Genomic DNA, 16,241 nt, shown 5'->3' on the forward strand with positions numbered 1-16,241 from the left:
TCAAAGCACAAGGGGGCTTCAGAAAGTTTGTGGAAAGTTCCATTTTCTTTTTAAAGTTTTTTTAATGAACTGAGTGATAGTTTACATGGGAGAATATCGGTTTTACACTCATCGTTTCATTGCAATGATTACAATCACTTCTGTGCATCATCACTCAACAGGATTTGCTTCCATTCCGTTTTTCTTCTTTTTTTTTTTTTTATGGTGTGTGGGGGGCAGTGGGGAGAGGTACACAGAAACACTTGCGAATATATAATAATTTAAACAACCAAAGAACACATTCTGCAAGACTGCTTCCTGTCTGCCAGCACTCAGTCCCTCTCTTCCCATGAGTCTAGAGTCCTCAGCTGCTCCCTCTCTCCATGTCCTCATCTCTGCTTCCATCTCCGGGGTCGCTGCTTCTCTGGATTGGGTCCCACATTCTGCTCATGTTCTTCTCCCTTGATGGTCCTAGGGTCCTCCGTTCCAGTACTGTAAGATTAACTACTTCTCCATTTTTGTTACAAAACCTTTACAGTTGTGACAGTCACAATTAGTCATGGTAACAATTACTATTGAATCATAAGAAGCCTCTCCAAACTTTGGATGAGCAGCTGAATGCATTAAACATTGGTACAACCCAAGGGATCCTCACGTCTTGTAGCCCTAATTTATTGGTCTGGATTTCTGCCCCTTTCCTCCGCTTTACACGTCAGACTTCCTGCCAGAGTCCACTTCCCTCTGTAAAGTGCCCTGCCCTCATGGGCCTGCTGGCCTTTCTCTGTTCCCTTTACTTGGATCCCTTCCTTTTGCTCATAGCTTGTCAAGAGCATGCTCATCTTGCCCCAACCAACCCTGGAGATTTTAATAGTGTCTTCCATATGCTGTTTGGTCCATGAATATTCATAAATGTGCTTATTGAATGCCAAGCTTTTAGGAGAAACACAACCAGGCTGCTCCTTAGACACAAGAATGACAGGAGTTGGTTAGCTTTCTCTGTCAGTCAGGAAAGACTTATAATGGCTAGGAAAGACTGTTATGGATGGTCAAGTAGAGGGTCAGCAACAAAGAAGCAAATCATCCAGGAGATGGAAGGACACAACAGCCCCATGAGAATGGCACAGGACCAGGCAAGGCTTTGTTCTGTGGAACAATCCAGAGTCAATCCAACAACCCTAACAACAACCATGTGCCAGGCTGCTGTGAAGACAACAGGCCGAACTCCAGTTTAAGAACCAGCTGCTGAATTTGGCGTTGTGCTAGACTGTAATGGGAGTCTTCGTGTGGCGCTGTAGGATCAGCACTGGACTACTAACTACAAAGTTGGTGGTTCAAACCTACAGGCCACTCCTCAGAAACCCTATCCAGTGTCACTATGAGTGGGAACCGACTGCACATCAGTTAACAATAACATCATGGGAAGCTGGATTGGGAAGGTAGAACCAGGCTAGAGAGGGTGGTTACCATTCCAATGACTTCCTTTGCCATGTTTATTCCCTAAGGGCACATCATTGCATTGTGGAAAGATAGGTTAAAAAAAAAAAAAACCCTCACCATGATCCTGTCTCTTTTTGCTCTTTCCAAACCCTCCAGTGTGCCTGGGAGGGATGCTAATAGGAGTCTGTCATCAGCATATCTTATTTCTTTTTTAGCCTGTTTCTCAATTTTGATTCTGAAACTATCTTGATTCTGTCTAATTGCAATTGCACTATGTTCTGCAGTCCACAATGGCTCATACTGGGGGGAGCTGTGAAGACGGACCCTGTAGTAATTTTCTTCCTGCCCATATGCCTTTGAAACTGGGCCATTAGCTCTAAGGCATGTATTTTATCTCTGCACGGAGTAACTCAACCTGCTTCTGGGAAAAGAAGGGCTTAGGGTATGTGTCTTAGAGGAAGCAGAGAAATACTATAATTCCAAATGGTGGGAACTGTTTTTAGATTTCTGTATCTAAACCCAAGACAGGCGCTGGAACCATTTTATTCCTAAATAATTTAACTATATTCAAAGATAATCTGATGTTATTGTAGGAAAGTGTATTTCTAATAAATTCCACTTGATCCCGGTGAATCAATTCAGGCAGTGCATAATTGAGTCTGTTAGCAAGGACTTTAGCAAGAATTTTGCAATCAGCGTTAATTAAGAAGATGGGACAATAATTTGTGCATAATTCCGGATCTTTTCCTGGCTTGTGAATCAAAGTAATAAGAGCACTGTTCAGGCTGGTGGTGGGATAGTGTCATTAGGTGCTGATTTATAAGTACTTAGAAAGGTTTAATTTCATTTCGCTCCGAGCAGGCTCTCCCTGCCCCCACAGGCTGTGAGCACAGAGCTGTTCCCCTGATGCTGCCCACCCCCACCCGGGCCCCGTCCTGGGTGACCTCATGCTTTTCATTGTTGCTTTTATTCTCCACCCAAACACCCCAGACACCCGTCCAGGATTTTTTCTTAATGCTTTTGCTGAATTATTTGAAACCAAGAACTCATGTGTGTGTGTGTGTGTGTGTGTGTGTGCGTCTTAGCTTCCTAGGACTGAGGTAACAAAATACCACAAAGTGATTAGGGGCCAGACACCCCAGTTGGAGCGTGGGCCACAGTGATACAGCTCTAAGTCCCCATCCTGCTGGTAATCCTCAGCATTTCTCTGCCTCTTGTAACTGGATCTTCCCTGGTGTGACCCTGTCTCCATTGCCTTTTATAAGGCTCGTTTGCTGTTGTTGGGTACAGGTGAGTCTGATGTATGGTGACCCCGTGTGACACAGTAGAACTGCTTCCTAGGGTTTTCGAGGCTGAAGGCGCCCTGGTGGCATAGTGGGTTACGTGTTGGGCTGCTAATCTCAAGATCAGCTGTTCAAACCTACCAGTCACTCCTCAGGAGAAAGACGAGACTGTCTGCTTTTGTAACGATGTCCAGGCTCAGAAAAACCCTAGGGAACACATCTACCCTGTCCTTTAGGGCCACCAGGAGGCACAGTGGACAGGAAGACAGTGGATTTGGGTGTCAGATTGAATCTTTACGGAAGGAGGATCGCCAGGTGTTCTCTCCTGCGGAGCTACTGGGTTGGGTGACTTCTAACCAGCTGTCTTTTGGTTAGTGGCCAAGTGCTTACCTTTATAAGATACTAGTCATATAGGACTAGAGCTCTGGTGCAATGCTGTAGGATAATCACTGGACTGGTCACAGCAAGGTTGTTAGTTCAAACCCATCAGCCACTCTTGGCAACTGTAGACACGGTAGCTATGAGTCAGAACCAACTTGACCACATCAACAGTCATATAGGGTTTCTGAGGAGAAGCTGGTGAGCTTGAACCACTGACCTTGCAGTTCAGACCAACTATGCAGTCCGGCGCATTAACCCACAATGCCACACCAAGACTCCATATAGGATTAGGACCAACCAGGTGCAGCCCAACCTCCAGCCTGCACCTGGCCATTGGAGACTTTCTAGAAGGTGGGGTGTGATCTACACAGGTCTCCACTGGGAAGCATCACACCTGCGAAGGTGATGGGGTTTAGTTGGGCTTCTCCTCAAACACACGTAGCTTGTGTAGAACCTAGTTATTCACGCCTTTGAGGTGACCTGAACCAACGAGGAAATTCAGCTGCAGCTTCAGAGAGTTGGACTGCCAAGTTTAAGGTCACAGCAGTGATGGTCAAACTCAGATCACCTTCCTGATAGTCTAGTCTGCTTCTCATTACAGCGCTGGGTCCCAGAGGCCACCACGAATGCACGCACTCTTGTTTTGGGTCAGGGAAGCAGTGGCTCAGGGGTAGAGTCCTTACTTTTCATGCAGGAGAACCGAGTTCCATTCCCCACCAGTGCATGTATGTGCACCCACCACCTGACTGTCAGTGGAGGCCGGAGTGTTGCTGGGATGCTGAACAGACATCAGTGGAGCTTCCAGACTAAGAAGAACCAGGAAGAAAGGCGTGGTGACCCACTGCTTAAAACCAGCTAGTAAGACCCTCAGGATCACTATAATCCCACTGGCAACCCCTCATGGGGATGCTGCAAGATGTTCCATTTTGCGTCTGGGGTCGACTTCACCAACTAACAAAACCAGTTTATCCTGCAGAGCCGTGGTGCACAAGGTCGGAGGTTCAAGCCCATCAGCCGCTCCGCAGAGGAATGATGAGGCTTTCTGCTTCCGAGAAAATTTACAGTCTCGGACACCCTACACGTGGTCGCTATGAGTCAGAACCAACTTGACAATATTTAATAAGCAAGAGTCATGAGCTGGGCTCATTTACTATCTACTCAACTGTTTGCCTTGCCCATGGACGTTTGAGGATGACGTTAGGGGAGAGGCTACGTGTCCCTCACCATGCTCGGCGCCACGCCTTCAGGAGCGCTGGTTGGACGGAACTTCTGCCTCTGTCTACTGCAAACTGACCCCGTTTCACATCCGCTCGCGCACGTCCATCACTGGCTCATCTATACGCACTCTCCACCTATACGTGCGGCCGGGTGCAATCTCTTAATAAAATCTCAATTAGTATTTCTTTAACTTGCCTCCAGATGCTTAAATACCATTACCCCAAACACAACATAATGCCACTATTTTTCTATTTCAATCAAGAATTCAAGTAGCATCTTGACTTGTATATAATATATCAGCAGCAAAATCATGGAATGCTGACATCCTTAATAATAGCAATTAGTAATCAGTTGTTTCTTAAGTAGTTTGATTACACCAGTCACCAAATTGTACAGTTTATGCATTTGGGGGCAGGATAGGTCTTAGTCCCCGCCCCCAATCATTTTTCCTCTCTGTGTGTGCTTCTGGTGGTGAGGGAGCACTTGCTTTAGAAGAGAGGAAAGGACAAATCATGAAACCGTTGCTATTAACAAGTAGAGAATTGGCTTGCTCAGAATGCAGAATTAAAAATCTCTTATGCAGAAAAACTCATCCCAACAATAGAAATACACTTGTGCTGGCCCAGCGGAAAGCCAGCCAAGTGGGTGGTCCATCAACACCTACTTCCCACCACCAGGACCCCAAGAACCCACCTGCCAACAAGTGTTTGTTGTTGTTGTTGAGTTGATTCCGACTCACAATTACCTCAAGTGACAGAGCAGACCTGCCTCCGGGGTGCATTCTAGGCTGCCTTCTTTGTGGGGGCACATCAAGGTCTTTCTCCCCCAAAACTGATATGTTGTTGTTAGGTGCCATCGAGTAGGTTCCGACTCTGCGACCCCATGCACACCCCAACAATGCACACCTGCGCCAACCTCATATTTGTTGCTGTTTGAACCCATTGTTGCAACCATTGTGCCAGTCCATCTTGGTGAAGGTCTTCCTCTTTTTCGCTGACCCTCTGCTTTACCAAGCATGATGTCCTTCTCCAGGGACTGGTCCTTCCTGATAACAAGTCCAAAGTATGTGAGATAAAGTCTGGCCATCCTCACTTCTAAGGAGCCTTTTAGCTGTACTTCCTCAAGACAGATTTCTGTGGTCTTCCTTATTCATTGTCCAGCTTTTGCATACATATGAGGTGATTGAAGATACCATGGTAGGCAGGTACACCTTCATCCTCCAAACGACATCTTCACTCTTTAACACTTTAATGAGGTCTTTTGCAGCAGATTGTCCAGAGCGATATATTATTTTCATTTCCTGACTGCTGCTTCCATGAGTGTTGATCATGGATCTAAGCAAAATGAAGTCTTTGACAACTTCAATCTTGTCTCCATTTATCATGAGGTTGCTTGTTGGTCCAGTTGTGAGGGTTTTTGTTTTCTTCAGGCTGAGGTGTAGCAGAACTTCCAAATAGGTTCGTTCACACCACCTACCTTTCGTCAGCACCTGAGTGAGTTACCATAGTCTCGCTGGAGTTCCCATTCTCGTCTTTGAGGAACTTGTGTTTCAGTTTGGTGTCTCCAGTGGCCTTGTGAAAATCACCCAACAACGTTGTGTCTTTCAGTAACTGATGGAGACTGAGATCTTCTCTTCTAGTGAAGGAAGGCAGTGAGCTTGTGGTCTGGGAGGGTGACCTCCTCTGTAGGGTCTGAAAGGCTAGCTTGTTGTAGGTGAATTGAGAATGCATTTGCAAACCTGGAATATGGATGCTTGTGAGGGTCAGGGTGTGCTGGCTGGGGATTCCTGTGGGATTGGAGTGGTAGCCCAGATGGGGAGGCTGTGGGGGTGTGTTGGGGTTCAACCCCCATTTCTTCATCTTCACATATCACTTCCAAAGGGTTCGCATTCTTGCTAGTATCTCTTACCAACATGGACTATATCCCTGAATTCCAATTCCAATAACTCAGCGTTGGACCTCCCCAAGACTGCTCTCACTTCAGGTACCAGTTTGGGGGTCTCCAGGACACCCTCACCTTTGACCTTCTGGCTACAAATTCTGGTGTTCCTACCATCCCCTCAGGTTCAATAATTCACTAGAACTGTCACAGAACTCACTGAAAGTGCTCTATTTAGGATTTTAATTTTATTACAGCAGAAGAATACAAACTTGAACATGCTAAAGTGAGAGAAATATGAGGCAAGGTCTGGGAGGTTCCCAAACATGAAGCTTCTTTGACCTTCTCCCCATGGAGACAGGATGAGCCATCTTTCAATTATGCCCACACATGACCATCTCCAGAATATTACCCAGCTCCCCTGAGCCTCAGCATCCAGAGATTTTGTGTAAGCTTCATTGTGTAGGCATGGTTGATATTTACTGGCCACATGATGAACCAAATCTCCAATCCCTCTTGTCCCCAGAGATCAAGTTGCTATCACTTGGTCCAAAACTCCAACCCTCTAATCACATGGTTAGTCATTCTGGTGTGGCCAGCCCCCACACTGAGTCATCTTATTTGCATCAACTATCAGCTGGGGTCCAAGGGTCCACAGTCAATAACAAAGACACTCCATCACTTAGGTCCATCCATTGAGAACAATGGAGCTGGAAGGGACATGGTTCTCCCATGTGTATGCACATTTGAGTGGCCTTCAAAAAGCTCGTGGTGAATTCCAGTATTTTTTCCTTCCTTTTTCCATAAGCTTTTCAAAGCCCTCTTGTACGTGTACTTCGAACCTCAGCCTCAGCTCGGGGCTGCTGACTGACAGGGTGGTCTGGTTCCTAGTCTATAATCACTGTGAGTCGTGTTTTCTGTTACTTGCAGCGGAACACATTCCTGATTAAACAGGTAGAATGTTTATGCTGCCTTTTCAATCGTGGAAAAGGTCCTGGTTTCAGTCTAAAGAGATACAGCAGAAATGGCTCTGAAGGTATTAAGAACATGAGTGTGCATGTATGTGTGTTTATACGCATGCTTGTTGTGAGGGGAGCCTTTAACAACCCTTAGAGGCTGATACTAATATTGGAGATGGACACAGAAAACAGTACAATACTGGTATGTTCTTATTGTTAAGTGTTGTCGAGTCGGTTCTGACACATAGCGACCCTGTTTAGGGTTTCCAAGGAAGGGCTGGTGAACTTGAACTGCTGACTTTGCGATTCAAACCGACTTTGCAGTCCATCACATTAACCCACAGCGTCACACCAGGACTCCATAGTGTTATGAGGGAACTTCAAAACATTTGTAGAAAAATTCTATTATCTTTCAATTTCATTTTTCTGTGAACTTCTTGAAGCCTCCACATAAAAGTAAACCAAAAGTCAGGGGAAATACTTTCAGCCAATAAGAGAGAGGCATTATTGTGTGTTTTTGCATATATCACACCCATTTTGTAAAGCCCATGCATACCCACATAATGCTCATAGCATGTGTAGGAAACTAAGTCTAGAGGGGGATGCCAGGCTGGAAACAAACCATAGAGGTACGCACGTTATTTGTGTAAAAATGCAGTGGATCTATGCTACATGAAGAAATTCTGCAAAATGAAAAATAAGATGCAAAGACATGGGGAGGTACTACCCAAGGTCACCAAGAGAGGCACTGTGTATAACAACGAGATCTGCAGAGAAAACAAAGGTTTGGGGAGGAGACTTCTTCTTGGGCAGTAAAACAAGGGTGGATGAGAATTACTGAGGCAAGTACATTGGCGACTAAAGTGTGAATATCCATCTTTGTTTATTGTTGTACTCTCCTTCCAGCAATACTGCTCCCAGAAATGCATCCTCTGGATATAAGTTCAAAGAAGGAGAGCGCCTTGTGAATGTTAATACAGATGCTAATTACACAATATTCAGAAAAGTGAAAATGTAAACAACCGTTCTCCTTTCTGTAGGTATTTGGTTTAAGTATTTTATGGGCAATCACCTTAATGGGCCATTGAAATTAAGAAGACTTTGTAGCAACAAGGAAACTACTTTGGCTATATCTGCTCAGAAGAGCAGAACACAGATTTGTCTTGATGCCTTGTGTAGAAGTGGGTGAAAGGCACACAGTGACCAAGCTTGGGGAGAAATGGGGCAGTGTTAACAGCTGCAGGGTTAGAAGATGCCTCTCTATCTGTGAGGAGTCTTTGGAAGTTCATGGGAAAATCCGATGGTCTTTGAATTCCATTTTTCCATGAACTTTTTGAAGGCCCCTCATTTGTGTATGTTTGTGTGCGTGCACGTATAAATGTATATATACATATAACCCTGGAGTCCTGGTGTGGGGCTGTGGGTTAATGTGCTGGACTGCAAAGTCAGCTTGAAATGCAAAGTCAGCAGTTCAAGCTCACCAGCTACTTCTCATAAACCCTATACAGGGTCACTATGGGTCAGAACTGACTCGATGACACTTAACAACAACAACATACATATAACCTACAGCCATCGAATCAATTCTGACTCATACTGACCCTACAGGACACATAGAACTGCCCCAAAGGGTTCCCAAGGCTGCCAATCTTTAAAGAAGCCAACTGACTCATCACCCTCCCAGGGTGTGTCTGGTGGGTTCAAATTGATGATTTTTTAGTTAGTAGTTGAGTGATTTAACTACTGTACAACCAGGGTTCCTGACCTATACACACATATGTGTACACACATGTGCACAATACAGGCACACATGTATGCACACATGTACATAATACAGGTATACATGTATGTACACACATGTACATACATATACAATATAGGTACACACATATGTACACACACACATACACACATACATATCAGGAGTGAGTGCCTGAATGGTGCATATGGTTACACACTCCACCAATAACCAACCAAAAGTTTGGGCATTTGAACTCACCCAGAAGCAACTCAGAAGAAAGGCCTGGTGATCTGCTTCTGAAAGAGCAGAATCTTGAAAACCTTGTGAAACTCATCTTTAGTCTGCACATATGGGTGGTGTCACGAGTCGGATCAACTCCTGGGCATCTAACAAAAACACTGAAGGATAGCCACTGGACTGTGAACCACAAGGATGGCAGTTCAAACCCACCAGCTGGTCCATAGGAGAAAGATAAGGCTTTCTGCTCCTGTAAAGGTTTGTAGCCTCAGAAGCCCTATCCAGGGTCACTATGAGTGGAAACCAACTCAATGGAACCTAACACCACCGACAACATGCACATATAAACACACACATATACCAATCAAATGTCCAAGTCTATATCATTTGTCTTGTCCAAGCCCTTTGTCCCTTTACCCTCAGGGATGACCCACCCCTTATATCAGCCAATTCATGAGAATTGAGCTGTAAATGCAGCAGATGGACTGGTTACCTACGAGCACTCCAGGGGGCAGCTGGGTTGTGGGGTCCTTCATCCAGTCGTCATTGGACAGTTCAATAATAGCATCCACGTGTTCAACACGAGAACAGAGAAGATCAGCCATGCTGTCCTCATTGTCTGCATCCAGGGCCAACTTCAATTCCTTCACTAAATCTGAGTTGAGTGGGTAGTCGGGGCGGTCATCCCAGTTAGACATTGTAGTGTTGTCTGTACACTGTCCTCTTCTGCTAAAGCAAGCCAAAGTGAGCGTCTGCCCCGAGAGGACGTGGAATGCTTTTGCTATAAATAGAAGAAGGCTGGCTCAAATTACCCGGAGCTGGAGTAACCTTTCCAAAGAAGCTGGATAAGGGAGATTCCAGAGACTGGGCAGTAGGCAGGTTGGCGTGTGGGAAGGACAACATTTGAAAAGAAAGCACTTCTAAAGACTGCTGAACAATGTCATCTGTTCTCCAAGGTGAGAGTCTGTCCTGAAATGTTAGAATCCTGGCCTGAGTCTGGCACCTCTGTTCTGTGATGCCATCAATGTCAAACATACCTACATTTCTGTTGGACGTAGAGTGTGGTCACCTATAAACTGGACAAACCTCGTGCTGAATTGACTTGCAGAAGGGAATGGAATCTTTGGTTCCCAAATTGAGAGACAAAAGGAATGTCTGGCACCAAGAAGACAAAAACATCAAATAAAAGTAGGAAACATCACTTAGATATTCGTTGGGGTCTTCCTGAGTCTCCTCGAGGCTGAAAGATACAGCTCAGAGTGCCCAGTCGCAGACCCCAAGGAAGGGCAAAGCCCCTTATGTTGTCTGTTGCACGTTACTGGGGAGGGGAGAACTAACTGCATTTTGGAGCTGCACTTGGGCCTTGGTCCTGGGTCCCCTCACACCCACTGTGCACAAGACTCAGCTGCTTCACTGAGGGCAGCAGTACAATGTACTGACCTGAAGGTCCAGGATGTGGAATGTAGTTTTATGTGATCCCCTCCATGCTGCACCCCGATCTTACCACCTTTTGTCTTTCTCACTCTCTCTCTGCCCTGCCTCTTCCTTTCAGCTCCTTGTAAGTATTTGCAGGTTCTGTTCCTTACATAGACACTTCCTGCAAATTCTTGGTTCTGCATTCGAAGGACCTGGGGCTAGGTGGCAGGCACAGGTAATGTCTGTTAGCTAGTATTGTGATCACAGAAACATCACAAGGGGATGGCTGTGCCAAACAGACATTTCTTCTCTCACAATTTAGGACGCTAGATGTTGGTCTCTGTTGGCACTGGAGGCAGGCCCTTGTGTGCTGAGCTTCTCTTCCTTGGCTGGTTGGTGGCTGTCTGGTGGGGCTGCCTCTCTCTTCCCCATCTCTGCCTTACCTACTCCTCTTAGATCTGCAAAAGCACACTGCACAACAAAGAAAACCCATTCCCAAATGAGATTATAACCACAGGTATATGGGTTATGAGTTCTTGAGTAGGGCTGTAGGATTATCACTGGACTGCTAACCATAAGGTCGGCAGTTCAAACCCACCAGCTGCTCCTTAAAACCTCTTTACGGGGTCACTACGAGTCAGAACTGACTCAATGGCACTTAGCAACATGCTGTTTTTGTAAGGTGCCATCAGGATGGTACCAACCCATACTGACCCTATGTGCAACAGAACAAAACACCACCTGGTTCAGCGCCATCCTCACAATTGTCATTATGTTTGAGCACATTGCTGCTGACACTATGCCAATCCATCTCATTGAGGGGTCTTCCTCTGTTTTGCTGATCCTCCACTTTACCAAGCATGATGTTCTTCTTCTCTAGGGACTGGTTCCTCCTGATAATATGTCTGAAGTAAGAGAGACAAAGTCTGGTCATCCTGGACTCTAAGGAGCACTCTGGCTGCACTTCTTCCAACACAGATCTATTGGTTCATTTGATGACCCATGGCACTTTCAATATTCTCCTCCAACACCAAAACTCAAATGCATCAATTCTTCTATGGTCTTCCTTATTCACTGTCCAACTTTCACATGCATGAAGTTATTGAAAATACCATGGCTTGAGTCAGGCACACATTAATCCTCAAGCTGACATCTTTGATCTTCAACACTCTAAAAGTCTTGTGCAGCAGATTTGCCTAATGCAATACATCGTTTGATTTCTTGACTGCTGCTTCCATGAGTGTTGATAGTTGATCTAAGAAGAATGAAGTGCTTGACAACTTCAGTCTTTTCTGCATTTATATGGATGTTGTTTATTGGTCCAGTGGTGAGGATTTTTGTTTTCTTTACATTGAGATACAATCCATACCGAAGGTTGTGGTCTTTGATCTTTATCAGTAAGTGTTTTAAGTTCTCTTTGCTTTCAGTACACAAGGTTGTATCATCTGCATATTGCAGGTAGTTGATGAGTCTTCCTCCAATTCTGATGCCACATTTTTCTTCATATAGCCCAGCTTCTTGAGTTATTTGCTTAGCAAACAGATTGAATAAGTATGTGGAAAGAATATAACCCTGGTACACACATTTTCTGTTTTTTAAACCATTTTGTGTTCCCTTATTTTGTTCAAATAACTGCCTCTTGGTCTATGTACAGGTTCCCCATGAGCACAATTAAGTGTTCCCGAATACTCATACTTCACAGTGCTGTCATGATCCACACAATCGAAAGCCTTTGTGTACCTAATAAGGCACAGGTCAATATCTTTTTGGTATTCTTTGCTTTCAGTCAAGATGCATCTCATGTCAGCAAAGATATCCCTCATTCCACATCCTTGTCTGAATCTGGCTCGAACCTCTGGCGTTCCCTGTCAATGCACCGTTGGCAGCCGGTTTTGAATTATCTTGAGCACAATTTTACTTGCATGTGATATTAATGATATTATTGATGGTTTTCACATTCCTTTGGGTCACCTCTCTTTGAAATGTGTAGTCCAGTTGGTTAGCCAAGTAGCTGTCTACTAAATTTCTTGGATTGGGATTTATAATACGGTTTTTTTTTTAAACACTATTCAATCTAAAGCAAGCAGTTTTCACTAAAGTCCTCGTAGTATAGCACTTAGGATAAATACTGGACTACTAAACACAAGGCTGGAGATTCAAAACCACCAGCTGCTCCTTGGAAACCCTATGCAGAGTTACTGTGAGTCAGAACCAACTCGACGGCACTTAACAATAATAGCAACCTTCCCTCTTCCCTCAATGTAACAGAAACTAGTGACGAAAGTCGCTGACTGAAGTCAGTAATATTCGTCTTCATCTCCTTTGCCAATTACATGTGTCCCAGCTAACCAGGTGCAGGCAAGATCATGTGACCAATTTTGGCCTAGGGGTACAGAAGAGGTCTGTTCTGATGCATCTGGGAAGTTGTTCTGCTTTTCCAATAGGATGGCATCTCCCTTTACCTTTTTCTTTCTTGATACATGGATGTGATGTCTGGAGCTGTGGCAGACATATTGCAGCCATGAGGTGGGGCATCATGGCATTAAGAAGAGTAACACAGAAAGAGTGGAAGGGTTGGTTCCTTGATGGCTTTTCTGAAGCTCAGCTCCAGTTCTAGCCTGCCAACCACCAGGCTTCTTGTCTTTCTGCCTTCATCATTTAGTAGTTGTGTTTTTATTACTTGCAGCTGAAGGTATTCCCAGGTAGTAGGTTCATTCTGCCTGTACATCCATGAGAATGGTCCTGCCTTCAGTCTTAAGAGATAGAGTAGGAAAGCCCCAGCCAGTGATGAAGAATAGACATTCACCCTCCACGAAGCCATCTCTTCTTTAAGAATATCCATGCCTTCAGTGATAACCTTCCAATGGATGTTGCAAAGACAGACGTCTCAGACAGAGGTGCAAGGACATCAAGGGCTGGGCCAGCGAGTGAGCCAATAGAGTGACCACCATTCCATACTGCAGAGAGTGGAAAGAGGAGCCTGGCGTATGGTGTAAACATCTTGGCTTTCCTGCCAGTGGCTTTCCAGATAAGAGACATAAACTCAGTGGGACGGAGTTTGGTGTGTGACCCAATTGGAGAGAATGAGATTGACCTTGGGTTTGTCTTGGGCCAAAGAATGATAAACGTTTTGAAAAAGACTTTTGAACTTGAATTTTGCAGCATCAACTGTCTTACATTTATTTGTATGAATTTAAAGAGAGGTGGGGTGGATGATCATAGGAATGATCAGGATTGGAGTTAAAACAAATAAAGATGATTAAAAACAGCTGTCAAACTTCAAGGCAGATGCAGAAGAGGACATGGAATGAGGGATATCATTGCTGACATCAGATGTATCTTGGCCGAAAGCAGAGAATACCAGAAAGATGTTTACCTGGACTTTGTTGATTTTGCAACAGCTTTCGATTGTGTGGCTCATGACAAGCTATGAACAACATTGGGGAGAATAAGTATTCAGGAACACTTAATTGTGCTCATATACGTAGACCAAGAGGCAGTTGTTAGAACAGAAGAAAGGAGACACTGAATGGTTTAAAAACAGAAAAGGTGGGTGCCAGGGTTGTATTCTTTCACCATACTTATTCAGTCCTGGTGTGGCGCTGTGGGTTAATGCGCCAGACTGCAAAGCCATTTGAACAAGGTCGGCAGTTCAAGCTCACCAGCTTCTGCTCGGAAACCCTATACAGGGTGGCTATGAGTGGGAACTGACTCAACGGCACATAACAACAATGATTTCAATCTGTATGCTGAGCAAATAATCTGAGATGCTGGATCATATGAAGAAGAGCAAGGCATTTGGACTGGAGGAAGACTCATTAATAATCTGTGATATACAGAGGACACAATTATGCTAGCTGAAAGGGACGCAAGCTTGAAATACAGATGAAGATGAAAGACCACAGCCTTCAGTATGGGTTGCACCTATTAAGACAGCTGTGAAACTTCTTTTGTAAAGAAAACAAAACCCCACAAAACTGGACCAATAAAGAGCATCATGATAAATGGAGAAAAGACTGAAGTTATCAAAGATTTCATTTTGCTTGGAACCACTATCAACACTCATGGAAGCAGCAGTCAAGAAATCAAACGATGTATGGCATTAGGAAAATCTGCTGCACAAGACCTCTTTAAAGTGTTCAGGAGCAAAGAATTCAGTTTGAGGGCTAAGGTGTGCCTGACCCAAGCTATAGTATTTTCAATTGCCTCATATGCATGTAAAAGCTGGACAGCAAATGAGGAAGACCACAGAAGAATCAGAGCATTTGAATTGTGGTGTTGGAAAAAATATGCAAAGTACTATGAACTGCCAGAAAAACAATCCTATCTGTCTTAGAAGTGCAGTCAGAACGTTCCTCAGAGCCATGATGGGGAAGCTTTGTCTCTTATACCTTGGACATGTGCTCAGGAGTGACCTGTCCCTGGAGAAGGACATCATGCTTTGTAAAGTAGAGGGTCAGTGAAAAAGAGGAAGACCATCAATGAGATGATGGATCGACACAGTGGCAGCAGAAGTGAACTCAAACATAACAATTGTAATGATGGTGTAGGACCGGGCAGTGTTTCCTTCTGTTGAGCACTGTGTCTCTATGAGTCCTAACGGACTCGATGGCAACAAACAACAAAATCAAATGAACTTAAAATCAGGAGGGAGGTGAAAGGAAGCTCTTGGTTAGATAGGTAATAAGAAGACAATGCCTTAGAATACGGAACGCACAGATCTTAATTACCAAGCTGTCTGCTGGGTGTTTAATCAGTGGTACATGCCCTATGCTAATTATTCTGGCTAATTCTGTTATAATGTAATTCTCTATCAACCCTGCTATGTATAAATTAGGAACTGTAATGCAACTAACACAAATTATATTTAAAGCAACATGGATTTCTTTCTTTTGTGATGACATTTTCTAATCCCGGTTTTCTTTTCTTTTCTGATTAGTCCATGTGCCCACCCTGTCTCCCATTGCTCCTGCCATCATGGGAGGAAAAGGAGCTCAACACCAACATTTCCTCCTTCTGGGACTGTCCTTGCAGGATGGGGAACACAGTGAAGCGTCAATGGCAGAAGCATCCAGGCTGTCTCCACCACCAATAAAGCTTGCTTTATGGCTCTATTTTGATTATTTAAATAATCACTGGATGGTACCAACCACCACTTAGTCCTCAAAACTGTGTTGTCTGTTATGTACATGAAGCTGAGTTTGCTCGTTTGTCTGCATGAGGCATGGGCACAGCCCGTCGGGAGCAGGGATCAGGTTATCTAAGGTTCTTAACGGCTCAAGGACATCAGAGAAATCATCCACTGAGAACCCTTTGAAGCACAGTTCTACTCTGACACACACGGGGAACCATGAGTGGAATCTACTTATGAAAAGTCATCCACTGAGAACCCTGTGAGCACAGTTCTACTCTGACACATGCACGGGGGCACCATGAGTGGAATCTACTTATGAAAAATCATCCACTGAGAACCCTGTGAGCACAGTTCTACTCTGCCACACACACAGAGACACCATGAGTGGGATCTACTTATGAAAATCATCCACTGAGAACCCTGTGGGCACAGTTCTACTCTGACACACACAGGACACCATGAGTGGGATCTACTTATGAAACATCATCCACTGAGAACCCTGTGGAGCACAGTTCTACTCTGACACACACGGGGCACCGTGAGTGGAATCTACTTATGAAAAATCATCCACTGAGAAC

At 44.6% G+C, this 16,241-nt stretch overlaps 1 protein-coding gene across 1 annotated transcript in view; it reads right to left on the reverse strand.

Moving 5' to 3' along the window:
- Positions 1–9,811, reverse strand: part of ASB18 (ankyrin repeat and SOCS box containing 18) — a 92,751-nt gene extending 82,940 nt beyond the window's left edge. The window contains exon 1 of the mRNA XM_006866775.1: positions 9,617–9,811. Within this exon, the coding sequence (XP_006866837.1) occupies positions 9,617–9,811 (195 nt within the window). The remainder of the gene's footprint in view (positions 1–9,616) is intronic.
- Positions 9,812–16,241: the final 6,430 nt, after the last annotated feature.

Source organism: Chrysochloris asiatica, unplaced genomic scaffold (assembly GCF_000296735.1).
Source record: "Chrysochloris asiatica unplaced genomic scaffold, ChrAsi1.0 scaffold00096, whole genome shotgun sequence".
Taxonomy (NCBI): Eukaryota; Metazoa; Chordata; class Mammalia; order Afrosoricida; family Chrysochloridae; genus Chrysochloris; species Chrysochloris asiatica.